Source organism: Camelus ferus, chromosome 8 (assembly GCF_009834535.1).
Source record: "Camelus ferus isolate YT-003-E chromosome 8, BCGSAC_Cfer_1.0, whole genome shotgun sequence".
Taxonomy (NCBI): Eukaryota; Metazoa; Chordata; class Mammalia; order Artiodactyla; family Camelidae; genus Camelus; species Camelus ferus.
The window spans coordinates 39,848,166-39,865,207 of NC_045703.1; the positions used below are offsets into that span (position 1 = coordinate 39,848,166).

The 17,042-nt window shown below is 36.6% G+C and overlaps 1 protein-coding gene across 5 annotated transcripts in view; it reads left to right on the top strand.

Moving 5' to 3' along the window:
- The window catches only part of CLVS2 (clavesin 2), a 59,542-nt gene that overhangs the window by 32,476 nt on the left and 10,024 nt on the right, over nucleotides 1–17,042 (top strand). For all 5 annotated transcript variants that reach the window (XM_032484808.1, XM_032484807.1, XM_006189571.3 and 2 more), the window contains one exon: nucleotides 12,895–13,005. In XM_032484808.1, the coding sequence (XP_032340699.1) occupies nucleotides 12,895–13,005 (111 nt within the window). The remainder of the gene's footprint in view (nucleotides 1–12,894; nucleotides 13,006–17,042) is intronic.

Sequence of the window (17,042 nt, forward strand, 5' to 3'; positions counted from 1 at the left end):
TTTTTTTTTTTTTTTTTTGCTTTAACAGAAACATTTTGAATTAATACTTGGATCATGAAATTGAAAGGTTTAAAATGGCAAGTTAATTTTCAGCTTTTCTAGGGAAGGAATTGTTTTCTTAAAAATCAACTTTTATTTCTCTTTCAGAGAACAACATAGGGTTATATTTGGAAAATACTTTTAATTTACATCTTTAGAAGCAGTAGATTTTGTTCTTTTTGGTGTCAAGTCTATATATCCACAATAATATTAGGTAGAAGTGTTAGAATGTTGAACTGTTAGAGGGATAAACACACAGGGAAATGGAGCAGAATAGAGAACCCAGAAATAGTCTTACACAAATATGTCCTGATTTTTTACAAAGATGTAAGGCTATTCAATGGAGGACATATAGCTTTTTCAACAAATGGTGTAAGAATTAATTGGACATCCATGGATGAAATAATGAATCCCAACTTAAACCTCAAAATTTATGCAAAAATTAACTCAAAATGGATTATGGAATTAAATGTAGAACCTACAACTATAGCTTTAAAAAAAATTGAAGAAAATCTTTAGGATCAAAGGCTAGGCAAAAGTTTCTTAGGCTGGACGCTGAAAGCACAATCTATAAAAGAAAAAACCAAATAAATTGAACCTTGTCGAAATTAAAGAAATGTTTACTCTGTGAAACATCCTGTTTTAAGGATAAAAAGGCAAGCTGCAAATAGGAGAAACTATACCACATATCTGAGAAAGAATTTTTATCTAGGAAATATAAACAATCTTTAAAAACTCAACATTAAAAAAAACCCTCCAATGATGAAATGAGCAAAATAAATGAACAGATACTTCACTGAAGATATACAGATGACAAATAAGCACATGAAAGGTGTTCAGCATCTTTGCCATTAGGGAAACGCAATTAAAGCCACAATGAGATATCACCACATAACTATCAAAATGGCTAAGATAAAAAGAAAAACAGTGAAAATACTAAATGATGGTAAAGAGGCAGAGAAACCAGATCTCTTACACATTGCTTGTGGGAATGTAAAATGCTGCAGCAATTCTGAAAAAAATAAGTGGCAGTTTTTTTTTTTTTAAATAAAACTAAGCATGCAACCATATGACCCAGCAATGTCACTCTGGAGCATTTATTGCAGAGAAATGAAAACTTATGATCACACAAAACCTACACACAAATATTCTTAGCATAATAGCCTCAAACTGGGACCAACCCAAATGCCTTACAATGAGTGAATGGTTAAAACTGTGGTACATCCATATCATGGCATATGACTTAGTGATAAAAAGGGGAAAAACGACCATTGATGTACCCAACAATTCTGATTTACATCAGTGACTTAAGTCCAGGAAGCACAGAGAGTTCCACACAGGATCAACCCAAAGAGGAACACACTGAGGCACATAGTAATCAAACTGACAAAAATTAAGGATAAGGAGAAAACATTAAAATCAGCAAGAGAAAAGCAACAAATAACATACAGGGGAACTCCCATAATGTTAGCAGCTGATTTTTCAGCAGAAACTACAGGCCAGAAGGGAGTGGCATGATGTATTTAAAGTGATGTATGTCAAGGGCATTATGTAAATGAGAAAAGCCAGTCTCTAAAGGTTGTACACTGTATGATTCTACTTATATGAAATTCTCAAAGTAACACAATTATACAGATGGAAACAGATTCATGATTAGGCTTAGGGATACGGATCAGATAGGTTGAGTGTGACCCTGAAGGGGTAGCAGGAGGGGGGCTTGTGGTGATAGATCATTTCTGTATCTTGAATGTGGTGATGGTTACACAAAACTACACAGATGATAAAATTGCACAGAAGTACATACATACAAACTCACAGATGTGTATGTACTTGTAAAACTGGTGTCATCTGAATGGCTCTATGGATGGTACCAATATCAACTTCCTGGTTTTGACTGTTTATTCTAGTAAAGCAGTATCCCATTGGGAGAGGCTGGAGAGTGGTACAGGGGGTCTCCCTTCAATTTTGCAGCTTCCTGAGTCTTTACTTATTTCAAAACTTAAAAATCAAGGAGTCAATAGAGAGATACAAGTACCTCCTGAATGATGAGAAAAGTGAAAATACGGAGTCAGTCCTGCCACCAGCATCCTGCAAATATATAGTTAAAACAACAAACACTTGAGAATTGAATGAGAAATAAACACTTTTATTATCTCTTTTGAAGAACACCGTAAGATAACATTCAGAAAAGCACTTTTATTTTGCGTCATTAAAAGCAGTAGAATATTTTTTGCTATTTTGTTTTGTTTTTGATCAGATCTATATGATGGAGACTATTCGAGAGAGAAAAGCAAAACTCTTTCAAGTAAAATCCATCCCTTTGGTAATATTTATTTGTAAAGGAATTTTTTGATGACTTTACCTAAATGTGGGGATTATTTTTCCAGAGTTAATATATAAACCTTCATATGAAATTTTCCTTCAAATACACAAATACGTATTTGCTTGAACACAGGTAAGACCCATGTTGAAGGAATAGTAAGTGGATGGTCGGAAAAAAGCATTACCATCAAGACCTGATCCAATGACAAACTATGTGGTTGGGGTGGGGAGAGTGTTGAGGTTGGAAAAAGGGTGTAGCTCTCTGTGTTTTGTCTCCAAACTCTCTGGAATCCACCTAAATTGTAACTCACAGTAGAGCTGTGATCTATTCTAAAGAGTAGTGAGTGAGTTTTTAAAAATTGCATACATCAAAATAGCAGCCTAAATATGTCTCATACTTCAATTTTTAAAATGATATACATTGCCCCAGTCAGATTTACCCATTATGTAAAATGGATGTTTACCAGCTTTGCCACTAGTTCAGAATTGTTGTGTTCACTTAGGTTTCAAGGGCAGGTGAAGGGCAAGGAATCTAATCTCCTCTTACTTCTACTCATGAATTGCAAGGGGGAGGCTGAAGGGAGGGAGCTCCCTTAAACACACAAGCATACATCCATACACACAGCAATAACTAGAAATAACATTTCTTTATTCAGAAAAATCTGTGCTTCCTTGAGATTTTATGCAACTTTATGTGGTGAGGCTGGATACTTTTTTTTTTTTTTTTTTTTAGTGTACATGCTGTAACCTGCAACAGATTATGGAAAGAAAGACTTTGGGTGTGTGTGGTTGCCCTGATATGGATGCTTGGACAAGTGGTGGTGCTTGCATATCTTATTCATGCAAATCAACAGACCAAAGGCTAATAATATGAACTCTCCAGTCCCATTGCAGGATTCAAGAGTGAATGGAGACCTTGAGAGTGTAGGAATGCTATTGGGGGCGGGGACAGAAAGTGCTAATCATTGGAATCTACACTCTGACGCGACGAAGTGCACCATGGTTCAAGGTCGTGTTGAATATGACTTCCTGTGGGGCTTTCTGTGTAGGATGACTTTGCAGTAATGTGAAGGGAAAGTTCCAGGTAATGGCTTTGGGTGATTACTATTGCTAATAAAATCACAGGGGTAAAGCAAAAGGAAGAAGAATCCTACATGGGCCACGTGAATTTCCTGGTGGTTTGATTAGAATTTTCTCAAATTAGCCGAAATTGATAAGTATCTTTGATTTTGTAATACATGCAAGAAAAGCACTGTGAAGTCTCTGAAGCATTGAATTAGAATTTCTTTTCTTTTCTTTTTTTTTTTTTAAAGAGATAAATTTGTTAAGTGTTTTTGGATTTTGGAGGTGGGTTATCATCCCAAGCTGAACCCTTGCCTCCTTTCTGTTGTGAAACTTACAGGTAAGAGAAAGTAAATGTTCCCAGATTAGACAAATGCAGGCATCCTCCTCCTTCCTCCTGGCCTTGCCGGAGCCGTTCAGAGACTGCCTGGGAGTTCTTCATCGGCAGTGGCAGGAGGAGGGGCTGCCTCCACCCCGATCCTCCTCTGCCGCGCTGTCTGTCACGTGTGCTTCTCTGAAGGACACGTGCCTGAACATCTTTAGTCCCTCTCAAGCTATCTTTATAACCCAGTGCCTCACTGTCCATATGGACACCACACAGTCTTGGAAGGAGCTGGTGGAGCTAAAAGTGTTCTGGAGAATGATTAGAAAACATTACTCTGGCTTCAGTGACCTTTCCTTTCCAACTCCTTACTCAAGCCAGCAACGTGATATTGGTCAAAAGCTTAAATTAGGGAGACAAATGGGTGTTATTATTATTATTTAAAAATGTACAGATGTCTGTAGCATTTTAAAATGTTTTTCCATGTATTCATGAATCTCAGTTTTTTTGCTCTGTTTCTGCTTTTCTATGTCTCTACTCGGAGCTATCCAAACTTGGGGACTTCTCCACATGGCCTACTGCCACTTGAAATTCGACATCACACATTTCCCCTCAGATACAATCTTTTTTCTATTTCAGTTTCTGGTTCAATTAGTGGTCTCTCAACTAACCAGGATTAAAGTGTGCCAGCCTACTTCCCGCCGTTCTCCTGTATGCTCTCTCTGCATCCAGTCATAAGTGATATAACCTCTGTCTTTCTCATATTCCTAACATGTGTACCTTGTTTTCCTTTTATAGTTAACATCTTAATATGACTCAGATTCAGCTCTAGTTGTCTGCATCATGCTAATAGCCTTGACCTCATGTCTCCATCTTCACTTTCTCCCTACTTGAAATCAAATAAGGTAGGACATTTTGCAAGGCTTCATCAAGTGAACCAGGCAGTTCAAAACATAAAATCACTATTTTTTATTCCAAGAAATGTGCACCAGAGACACCCATGGCCCTTACTGCACCCTTACCTCCATTAGTTCGCAAATTTTACTCCAGCCCTGTCCCATCCCTCACCCTCACCGCTTTATCCCCGCTGTCCAGTGGTGGGTGAACCTGATGGGAGGACTTGGTGGATGGATGTCTGTGTCACACATTACTTAGTCCTTAAAAAACAAAACTAAAACTCTAGTTGTTTTTTATTTTTAACCTGAGACAGAATGTCTCCACATTAAAGCGGTTGTACTAAAACATAAATATTAAAATGTCAGATTTCCGTAACACACTACACACCCCTACTTGTGTCATGTTCCCATAGCACAGCTACAACAAGCGACTTCTCGAGAAGGCTCAGTGCTAAGATACGCACAGACTCTTCTGCAAGACGACTTGGATGGTCCAGCAGACTTCAAGACCATCATCCCGGCACTTGCTGCCACCACTTCTTCACCCTTACCTTCAGCTCCAGATGAACAGTCTTGACACCCGTGTCCTACAGGTGGCCCAGCGTCCCCATCTTTGGTCCTACTGCTCCTTCTCTCTGAGACACTCTCTTCTACTCCCTCCATTGCCCCATCTCCTCATCCACAGTGACCAGATTCTCATGACACCTCAAGATTTATTCCAAATACTACCTCTTTCGGGAATTCTTTCCTCATTATTCCAACTTCTGTTCCATCCATCAGTCTTTCTCTCTTTTAAACCTCATAACACCTCGTGGACATTATCTTTCCTTGTTTTACATTACTTATTCTCTTTACCAGGATATAAATTCCTTCAAAGTAAGGACTCTGCTTCACTTATATTCCCCTTACGGTTCTCAGGCTTGAGTAGTTTTCAGTAAACACTTTCTAGAATTAATCAATGCTCACAGTTCTATTTTTTGTCTTTGTGGTTTTTTTTTTTTTAAATATTTCTAAGTGTGTATGCAAAGGTGTGTGTGTGTGTGTCTGTGTCTGTGGTATGTGGTCATTTCAGAATATTTGAAAAACATAAAATATACAAAGAATAAAATGAAAGTCATCTATTATTCTATTATACAGAGTTAACCAGGCCAATATTTGATGTATATTTCCAAATCTTTTATTTTTGGTAAAATAAGTTGCTTTTATAGTTGGTAAAAATAAGTTAAAAGTTTTTCCTGATTTGTTTACCTAATATTATATTTAGATTATTTTCTGCCATTAAGAATTATTTGAAAATGCCACTTTAATGGCTCTTTAGTATTATACACTGTAAATACATTATTCATTTATTCACTCTTTTGTTGACATAAATTTAAATTGATTCCAGTATTTTCCTCATTACAAAATATGTACAGAACATTCTTGTACATAAAATTTCGCCTCAATTAATGACAAAGTTCCTTATAATTGATTTCTAGAATTGGCATAAAGGGGACATAAAGTATTTATTTTGAGGTGTCTTTCAGGAATGTTTCACCAGTTTGTATTCCTTCAGCAGAATGTGACAGGCCCTTGCAGCATTGAGTTTCACCTTTAAAAACAATCTTGGCTCTTTTCACCTGCCTGATGAAAGCAGGAGTGTCCTGAAATATCCATTTAAGGACTCTGCCTAATACTTGTTATAATTTGCTCTTCTCAGTTCCTCTAGCTGTGGTTCTGCTGTTTCACTCCCTGTTGGTGATTTTGAATATGAGAATGTCAGCCCTTCTGGATGTGTGTTACTGAGGTAGTTTAAAAGTCAAGTGGGAGACCTAATTCATTATTGACGTACTGGCTGGGGTAAAAGCAGGGCTGTCTTGCTATAGCTAACACAGAGAGGACTCAAGACACAGGTCATAGAAAATTACTATATATTCTGTTTTAATTAGAAATGGCACAATTATTTGTTCCTTTTGCTTTGCATTTAGTTTTAATAAAGGAACCTGAGTTAGGAACGTGATAATGTAGTGTTTTTATAAGGTGGTAGTTTTCACTTTGCCTTCTCTCCTGCTGTTACACTTGATTGAAATTGGTGCTTCGTGGATTGTGAAGAGGTGTGAGACTGGCTTTGTTTCCTGTTCTCCAGGCTGTCTCACCCGTGGGTACCAGGCGCACACCAGCAGCGCCTAACTTAAATAAGCCTTGTGTCTTTGTATTAAGGCTCTGTGGCTGTGATTTGTTTTAATCCGTTTGCAACCTCCTCTGACAGAGAAGTAGCTGGGGAGAATACCAACTTATTTTGCTCATGAAAGAGAGATCTTCTTGCTCATTCAGTTATGTGATGACTGAACATGTTACAAATTAACTTTCAGAGTTGATTTTACTTTAAGAAATATTTTTAGCTAGGTAGCACTCTTTCGAGGAGGAATATTTTATATAATATCCCATTTTAAGTTGTCTATATTTATACTCAAGATTCAGACATTCCCTTCTGTATGGAAAGTTGATGTCACTGTGTCACCTGTGTTATTTGAGAGTTTTATCTAGGTATTGGGGTTTATCCTTACTAATACACTAACATCCTGTTCCAGGGTCCCTCACAGTATGGGAAGGGCTGTATTTGAAGCTAAGTTAACCAGCACCAAGTGCTCAACGATAGGCATAGGAAAGCATTAATAAAATAATGATTTGTCTGGAATTAGAGTTTACCTGGGATTTTGAGAACTATTAGTCAGTTCCAGACCACAAGTTTCAGAGACCCTGATCATACAGCCATAATGGACTCCTGTAGATTTCTCTCCATAGTAATCCCTCTGGTCTGCTTAGCAATTCTGTCTATGTGGCTGGGAGGGAAGGGCAAGGATGCTTGTTGCTGATGGAGGCACATTGATCTAATAGGTAAGTGGATTTATCCCTGAAACCTAGAAGCTGAGAGTGTTATGGATTACTTCAATACCTGTGTTTGAAACCTAGCAGAAATAGGGAAAAAAAATGGAATAACATTTGTGTTTTTTCCTGTGGAATCAATATATAGCCATTATTTACAAGAGATAATTTACTGGTGAGAGATGAAAGGAGGTTGTTCTCTGTAGACTGAAGCAAGCCAACACTACTGTTACTTAAGATTTTTAAAACAAAATTAAAAATTAAGAAATGGTGGTCTAAATGAAGATAACAATGATAAAAACATCACAAAATTCTCATTTTCCTGTGAGCTGATGATAATCATACGCCTTCTTGGATGAGGAGAGTCTCGCTCCTTCCCTTTCGCTGGTCTTGTACTCCATGAGCTGGAGCAGCCCTTGGCCACCGCTGTGTTCTGAGGGTCCCACAGAAGATCCCACCTAGTCCTTCTGAGTAGAAGATGAAAGACTCTCTCAGCTCAACTAGTCACCAAAGCAATGCAGTCAGATCCCTCTGTCTTCAAAACACTGGCGTGAGACCTGTTCTCCCACAGCACGTGTCCTTGCACAGTTTAAAGGACATGATGATTTAACTCCTTAGAATCCTATGGCGTTGAGAAGATATAGCCCTCCAGTAAGTCCTTCTGAGCTTTCTTTTCTGTTCCCCAGAAAGGGGAATATCAGGCCACATCATTGCACTTGCGCATCATTTCTAATTAACTTAAAAAACTTCCAGAGGGCACCCTCAGACAAGACTGAAAAAGAACAAAGCTAGCATATCTCTGTAATGGGAACTGAACTTTATAAAAGGAGAGTGACAAGGCAGAAGAGAGATTTCTTAGGAGTCATAGTGTCATAAAGTCTTCTTTAGCCAAATGTCGATGCATATAGGATGAGGGAAAGTGACTATTTTTTAAATAGAAATGTCAGAAATGATATGCACTTGCCTTTGGGTAGAGCACATTCTGTTGGTCACCCTTAAGAGAAATACATGCTGACACACTTGTATTCATGATAGATGGTTTAGACAATAGCTGACATTTTGCCAGAGGTGTTAAAACAAACAGATGCTGTGAAGTATGCAAATGCAAATCTAAAAAATTTTCAAATGTAAACATTTAACATAAAAAGTTATCTATATTTTAATGCATGTTTGTACTTAAGATTTTAACCTTTAGGACAAAATCATTTCAAAACGTATTCATATCTCAAAAAATTTTAATTCTAAAAAGAATTTTACCTACAATGCCACATATTAATGGGAAATTAATGTATCCTATTCATCACTCTTTTAAATGATCCATCATGGTTAATCCATGTTGCTTAAAACACTTACTGAAATTAAGACATTGTTTTCTGAGGAATCATAAGAATTTAACTCTGTAATTTACATGTGTTTTGTTTCAGAAACTGCTTATCAAATAAAAAGCTGTGCTAAGTGCATATTTTGAAATACCATGTGATGTACCTTTGAAGGCTGACTTGTTTTCTGTAACAGGAATTGACTAGTCGTTTTTTCAACCATTCAATTATTTTTTTTTCTCTTTAATGACAAACTCCTAAGTGTAAATAAACTGGTTGTAGAAAATGTTAATCATTATTGTTTCCCTATAAATCAGAGTAATTACTTTTTTGGTGAAATTTTGTTTCTACATAATTCTTTGCATCTAACCAAGTTCCTTTATTGTATGCGTACCTGAATAGCATGACTTTAATGGGCAGTTAGAGGTTAAGAGGATAGAAGTGAAGCATCCTCCAGCATGTGTACAATTCTGTACCAGGGTCAAGAGCCTTTGTTTTCAATATGTTATTTGCATTCATCTACATATGGCTTATTACCAGTTGAGACCAGCACAGAAATACATTCTAATTAGCTGGTAATTGAATACTTCCTGTCTGTCTTCTATTTGGCAGAAGACACTAGTTAGAATGTTTTGGTAAAAAATTTTTTTTCCCTCAAGAAAGCAATTGAGTAACCTTCCTGGATCTGTCTGCCCACTATTGATGACGCTAAATATATGGAATCATAACTGCAGTTCCATTCTTTTTGGTTCCAGACACTTTTTGCACTGTCTTAACTATGATTTGGTGCCGGCCAGGTCTTCTGTATCTAAAGGTGTATCCAGGAAATCCCATGGCATCGTGTGTAAGTTGTGTGTCTACATGTGCATATTCTTTTATTTTCAGAATAGAAGAAGCATGACATTCAGATTATTCTCAAAGTGTAAAAATCACTGAGCTAAGATTTTTGGCTTAATAACCTGGTAGCTGGTGCCCATTCAGTTTTGTCGTAGAGATCAAATGCTCACTGGGAGTCTATTTTTAAAGCATATTAAGTAGTTCTGCTTTGGGTAGTGCTGTAGGTTAAAAATTCCTAAAGCTCTGCCTGCTGTGAAACACCAAGGTGTTGGATAAATCACAATGAAAATATTTCTGGATGCTTTACTGAACCCTGGGGGACATAAGACAAGTGCCCCTCAGAGTCAAGCACACAGAGTGTAGTGGAAAACAACAGGAGAATATGTGAAGCTTGTGTGGTTCTGGAGGTAAGTGTTCACTGCAGGAACCTAAAGTTTTAAAGCATAATGATTGCCTGGGGTGCAGGATGGGCAGGAGCAGAGATGAGGCTTGCACACACTGAGGGCAAGTGGGGGACTGGATGTGAGAACCTGCATTCCTCCAGGTGCTATCTACTTAGGGAAGGCTTGTGCTAGGAAAATCCCTGCTGGCCAGAAAAGCTTTAAAGAAACCTCTCTGCCTCTCCCATATCCAGGTAGAAAAATAATAATAGCAATAATAATATTAGTATTAATAATCATGATGACAGTAGTCTTCCCTGATAATCTGAGGTCATAATTGTCTCATAAATTCTGAGATTTGAATATACACTGCAGAGTCAGAGAAACCCCCAGATAAGAAATTAAATTAAAGCCAAACCTGGTTGATAGCACCTGGTAGGAAGTGATACAGATCTTGTCTGGAGAAAGGCATCCTCAAACTAGCTTTTTCAGGATTCCCAGTGATTAATATTAGCCAAATGTGAGCTCACAGTAAACAAGATAGAATGAGCAAGATCAGCAGAGACAGCAAATTTAGGCACTTAAGGGCTCAGAAGTAAAATACCTCTGTGTAAAATGGTTATGTTGTCAGTGTTATTAATGATGGAATTAAAATAAGCAAAAACCAAGCAACTAGCAAATTTAAGCGTCATGAGAATCTATTTTATGCCCACTAAATTGGCAGAAACTAGAAAAATTGACAATACCAAGTGTGCTATGCAGAACAGCCAGAGCTTTCCTGCATTACTGAGGGAAGGAAGAGTATAAATTGGTACAATTTCTCTTACCAATTTTGTAAAGTTGAGCTACACACACACTGTGACTCAACATTAACGCTTTTGGATGGATACCGTGTACAGACACTCGAACGTGCGCAAGAGACGTATCTAAGAATGAGGTCTGCAGAGCAGCTGTGCTGATGATAGCAAGATGAACACAAAATTTGGAAAACAACGTGCACGGACAGAAGGAAATAAATTAACTGTGGTGTATCATGCCATCATATACTGCACAACAGTGACAACTTGTTTAAACCTCAAACACAACCTCTAAAACATTTTGTGACCACACTTACTGTGATAACATTTTTATTAAGTTTAAGTATTTAAAAAACTTAACAGTATTTTTTAAGAGGGATATGTATACATATGTATATGGCAGAAATATAAAATTTAAAAATAAATAAGTAAAATATAAAATAATATAATATTTATGTATTTATAATGTTTATAAAATAAAACATAAAATAAAAGCAAGGGAAATGCTTATATTTGAATTATAGTATGAAATTTTCAAATGTAAGAGAAGTGAAAGAATGTATAAATAGTGAACCTTAAGGTTATAAATCATATTCTATTTCTTAAGTTGAGTAGGGGGCATTTCTTAGTATTCTCTTTATTGTATATACATTGTTTGTCTTCTTTTTATGTATGCAAATGTCATGATTTTAAAGCATACTATTTCTGCATTTCTATCTGATTCACTTCTATTTTGTAATAATCTCTTAATGAATGAAAACTACAAATTTATAAAAAAAGTAAGACTGACAAAAGAACACAGATTTTACCAACTTATTTATTATTTGAAGTATTGTGGGTTTTGTGTGTGTGTGTGTGTGTGTGTGTGTGTGTTATTCTCAGAGATAGAAATTACTTTGCAAAAAGAATTCTGTTGACTCTGAAAATCAGTATATAAAATCCCTAATTAGTTTCTAACGCTCATGTGTCCCCTAAAAAACAAAATAGTTTAATGGGGTTATACTGTACATGTTTTTAAATCTTTTGAATCTTGTTCAAGAGAAAATTTAAATTCAGAAAATGCATCTATAGTTATTTCAGTTTTTAAACTTTTCTTTTGTTCCTGTTCATGCTCTAAGTAGAATCCAGAAGTATGCCAATTATTATGATGCCATTCAAGAGACACTTCTAGTGGTACAGATTTTTAAGGAAGACTTTTGTCAGGTCAGTGTGGAATTTTGAACTGGTAGTGAGAACTCAGCCCATTTATATGGAATCCATTGCACTGTCAAATGTTGCAATTTATTTGGTTTAAGGATTTCCTTCATATTTTGGGGTGGACTTGAGATGCACCTTTTTATTCAGAGACAGGAAGAACACGCCTCTCTACATCATTTCAGATGCAAACCATACTCAGGTGAGTTCTTGCTGAAGAAGAGGATGGCTTTGCAATAGCTGCATTTTCCTCCTGTGGGGTGAGCTCAGAGGGTCTGGCTTTCATTTAACCTGCAAATTTCTTACATGGTAATTCCAGGTTTCTTTTTTGCTTAAGAACATTTCCTTTTTTAAATAATTGGAATAAGGAAAGGACAGTGTTTATGGTAAAGTTGATAATAAGATAAAGAGAATAAAGTGAGTTTTGATATGTGACAGTTCTCACATTACAGATGACTACAGTGAAATTTAATAAACCACTTTCAATACACTTTAATATACACTTATCTAACATAGATTCATTATTTGACAAATTTCTAATATCTTTTAGTTATGTTTCTTGGCCTGAAATGACTGTTAGCAGTTTGCAGGCTTAAAATGTGGCACTCCTAAACATGCTGAAACTCTTATCAACAATCTATTCTTGACAAAGATGTGCTTTATTACATATTGTTTCAGTTTCTGTATGAAAGTTACAATGTTTAAGGCAGTAAGATTCTTTTTCTCTTTTTCTCCTTAGGTGTACAGATAATCTCATTTAAGTGTGTGGAATAACATGTTTGTATACCATATGACCTTCCCTAAACCTTCTCAATGTTTTAAAGCACGTTTTGATTTTTTTTTGCCTCCGTGTTACTCCAGGATAGCTTCCCAGCACGATTTGGAGGAATTCATTTTGTCAACCAACCATGGTATATCCATGCCTTGTATACCGTGATCCGGCCTTTCCTAAAGGAGAAGACTCGGAAAAGGGTATTTGTTTGTTTTTGTTTCTGTTTTAAATCTCCTTTCTCCTCCCCCATTCAATAAATTATGATGTATACTGTGTATGTAACACTAGCTATGGTAAAATGTGCTACTATATTGAATGTAACCATTCAAGATAAAAGAGATCTTACAAAATTTAAAGATGTTGTGATTAATTCTGAGCAGTGTTATCTGTGGAAGAAAAACAGAAAAGCTATGTCTCTTGCTTTCCCACAAATGGGGAGAACATTTTAACACATTCATTATATATTAAAGCCTCTGTTTAAAGTAAAAAAAAACCAAAAAAACAAAAAACCCACGTTACTGTATTGTTATTGGTACACTTAATTTCAAGTAACGTTAAAAGAGCAGTTATAACTTTATATGTTGATAAATGGGTGTTAATTATCTCACAGTACGTGTTACATTGAGTATAGTGAATTTTGTGGTATTTAATATAATTTTGTGGTGACTGTCATGATCAGTCACATTTCAGAAAGAATGCTGATGTGTAGGAAATTTAATGTTTCTTTAAATTACAAGTTATTTGAATTCTAAGATTCAGTTTTATCTAAATAATGAGGACATTAAAAATATGTACCAAATTAATCATTTTTTCTGAGAATAAGATAATTTATATAAGTCATTTAAAACAGTTCATGGCACATGGTAAATACTGAACACATTTATCACTTTTAATAAAAAAAGATTTAAAAATGCACTTTAATGTACATCATTCCATTTTATCCTCCAAACACATCTGAAAAGTAAGCTTTGTAAGCATCAACTCCTGTTTCAAAGCTGAGGAAAGTAAGTCTTGGGATGGATAAATAACTTGCTTACTCATTTTCACAGCTGTAAAGTTGTAGAGTTAACATTTGAATCCAAATAGCTCCACATTTAGAGATATTTTTACCACTGTGCTGTGGCCAATTTCCAAATGATTAGTTCCACAGTAAAATATAGTTACTTCTAAATCCACACGGAAGATAATTTTCCATGTGTCTCAGTGAAGGAGAAGGCACTTCTGGTATTTCAGGGCCATAAAATCCCTATTGTGAGTGTGAAAGTGAAATCATTGTCAAGTATGTGTTTGTGTCAAACATTTGTGAAGTTTTCTGTTTGTGAATTTTGTTAAAAACGTTTCAGTGGTTGAGGAAGAAGAATTCTGTAAATAATTATAACTTATATTAGGAATTGTCTACCACCAAGAATCAAAGTAATGTACATTTTATAATTCAGAAAAATGTATGGACGTACCTGAGCAATAACACTTTTAAGCATTGTCTTATGAAGGGATGATCAGGAGAGCCAAAACACCTGCTGGGGCTTTTAGTACAAATTACCCTAGTGAATGCTTGGTGGTGTTCACTCTCCGCCACATGCTGTTCTAAGTACTTTCAGTACGTTAACTCATTTCCTCCTCATAATAAGGCTTTAGGGTAGGCATTGCTGTTTTTCTCCGTTTTAGATGGGAACACGAGGCACGGAAGGTGAAGCCGTTTGCTGCAAGTCACAGCTAGGAAGTAGTGCGGCGGGATGCCGAGATTTACCGGAAAGACTGCTCCAGGCAGAGGGACTAGCAAAGGTGACTGGGCTTAGGTAGAAACAGGCCTGGGATGTGTGACAACCAGCAAGGAGGCCAGAAATCTGGGGCCCAATGAGCTACTGGGGAGAGTAGTAGTACTAGATTGGGGGAAACATGGGGTGTCAGCTCTTAGGAGGCCATGTACACTGTTGTAAAAATCTGGGCTTTCAGTCAGACTGAAGTGAGAAGCACTTGAAAGACTTCGAGGGTAGGGGTGATATTGTGACATGACTTAAACACGACTCTGCTCTGTTGAAAAAGACCAAAGAGAATCAAGTCTAGAATACAAAGAAAACCCCTGATCTGGGGGTTGTTTGATTGAACTGGATGATTTTGACAATGCCTGCAAGAATTCATTGCGAGCACTATTCCAGATAGAAGTGAGGCATCTGAATCTTACCATTTTAATTAAAACAATATGATGTGGCAATTTGCATATGAGAAAATAAAGATGAAAACACTTAACATCTACTTACATAATCAATGCACAGTGCAAAGCTATTGTATTTCCTTACTGGTGTCCCAGGTGATTCAGTGTTACATTACTCAAATGCCTTATAATACAGATGCTATAAATCTATGTTCTAAAACTGGTAAAAGAAAACCTAAGGAGTAGTTGTGTATCTTCTTTCACAATAAATATTTAGTTTTTCATTTTCTTAAATTAAATTAAATCAGCTTTGACTCTCCAACATGCTGGGCTGGTGGGAAAGTCAACTGTAGGTGTTATTGAGGTCTATTCCTCTCAAAATTTCACAATTATCTGAAATTTTTCATGCAGAGCCTAACTGCCTATCACAGCCACTTTTCACATGCTCATTGTCCAGACTAGTATTAATTTCTTGAATTGAGGTTTCTTGCTTCCAAGCATCTTTACTGAAGCTAGAACCCCATGGCTAGGCTTTAATCCACTACCCCAGGGCACTCTTCAGCTGGTCCGTGGATGTGGTCCTGTTACTCCCCAAGAGCTGATAGGAAACAGGTTTCCCTGCTTGTTGGCACAAATTTCTACTTCTTCCTTAGCATGAAGGACTCTCTCTTCTACTCCTTGCTAATTCTTAAAAATATTTCACCATCTTCCTACCGTAATTATGGGGCACCTACCATAATCTTTTTAATGGCACAGTTTAGGAAAATAAAATTAAAAAATTGAAGTATTAGCCAGGATAATTAAAACTGTAAGGTAATCTGAGGCAAAGGGGCCCAAAAGGACCAGATTTCTTGTGTGAAATGGAGGGAGGAAAATATATAAGGGAAAGAATATAATAAAACTTCAATAAATGAGGTTACTACACAGAACTAGAGAAAACAAAAATCTAAGTGCAAAAATTTAATAGTTGGTTAATTGTAATGCATTCTTATTGCCTGGTCCAGAGGTTCAATCTCATTTAAGAATTCTAAAAAGGAATCTTCATGTAATATAGGCTTTTCAACAAATCTTAGATTTAGAGAAATGATGGTATTATATTTTATACATCCTCAAGCACTATATGCAAAATGTAACTAAGTAAATTATATAATATTTTAGAGAGTGAGAGCTACTGTAAAGAAACATGATGTAGGAAAAGTGGACAGGGCTTTCCAGGTTGAGCAAGGTTGCAGTGTTTAACAGGCTCACCAGGGGTGGCCTTCCTGAAAGGGGACTTTTAAGCAAAGGCTTGCAGAATGTGGGAGAATAAGCCATGGGAAGATCTGGAGACAGAATTCTCCAGGCAGAAGATACATCCACCGCAAGTGTCCTGAGACAAATGTGCGCATGGCATGTTTCAGCAGGGAGTAAGCAGTAGGAGATTTTTTTCAAAGAAGGAGTTCACAGAAGATCTTAGAGGATTTACTCTAAGAGAAAAGGGCGCTAATGGGGCATTGTAGGCAGACTAATACAATCTGCCTGATGCTTGACATGGTCATTCTGGCTGCTGTGTTGAGAACAGAGTGTTGGTGGCAATAGTGGAAGTCAGGAGAGCAGTTAAGAGGCTAGTGCAGTAATACAGCTTGAAGGATGATGGTTACTGAGTTAAGGTTGTAGGGGTAGAGTTGGTCAGATGTTTGAATTCAGAAGAGATTTTGAAGGTATTACCAAAAGAATTTACTGACAGCTTAGATTATGAGAGAGGTAAAAGATGAGGCAAAGGTTTTGGCCTGAGAAACTAAAAGTATATTTTTATCACTAACTTACATTGAAAATAGGGAGGAGTTGATTTTGGGGAGAAAATTATGAATTCAACTTTGGATACATTAAGTTAGAGGTGTCCATTGACCATTTAAGGGCAAATGTGACCTAGAGAATGGGAGTACCAATGCGGAGCTCCAAAGAGAGGGCTGGATTCAAGGTATGCATTTTCAGTGTATGGACAATATTTAAAGTCACTAGACTGAATGACATCACTAGGGAGTGAGTATAGTTAGAGAAGAGAATAGATCCAAGAACTGAAGCCTGGAGCTCTCTGATGTTCAG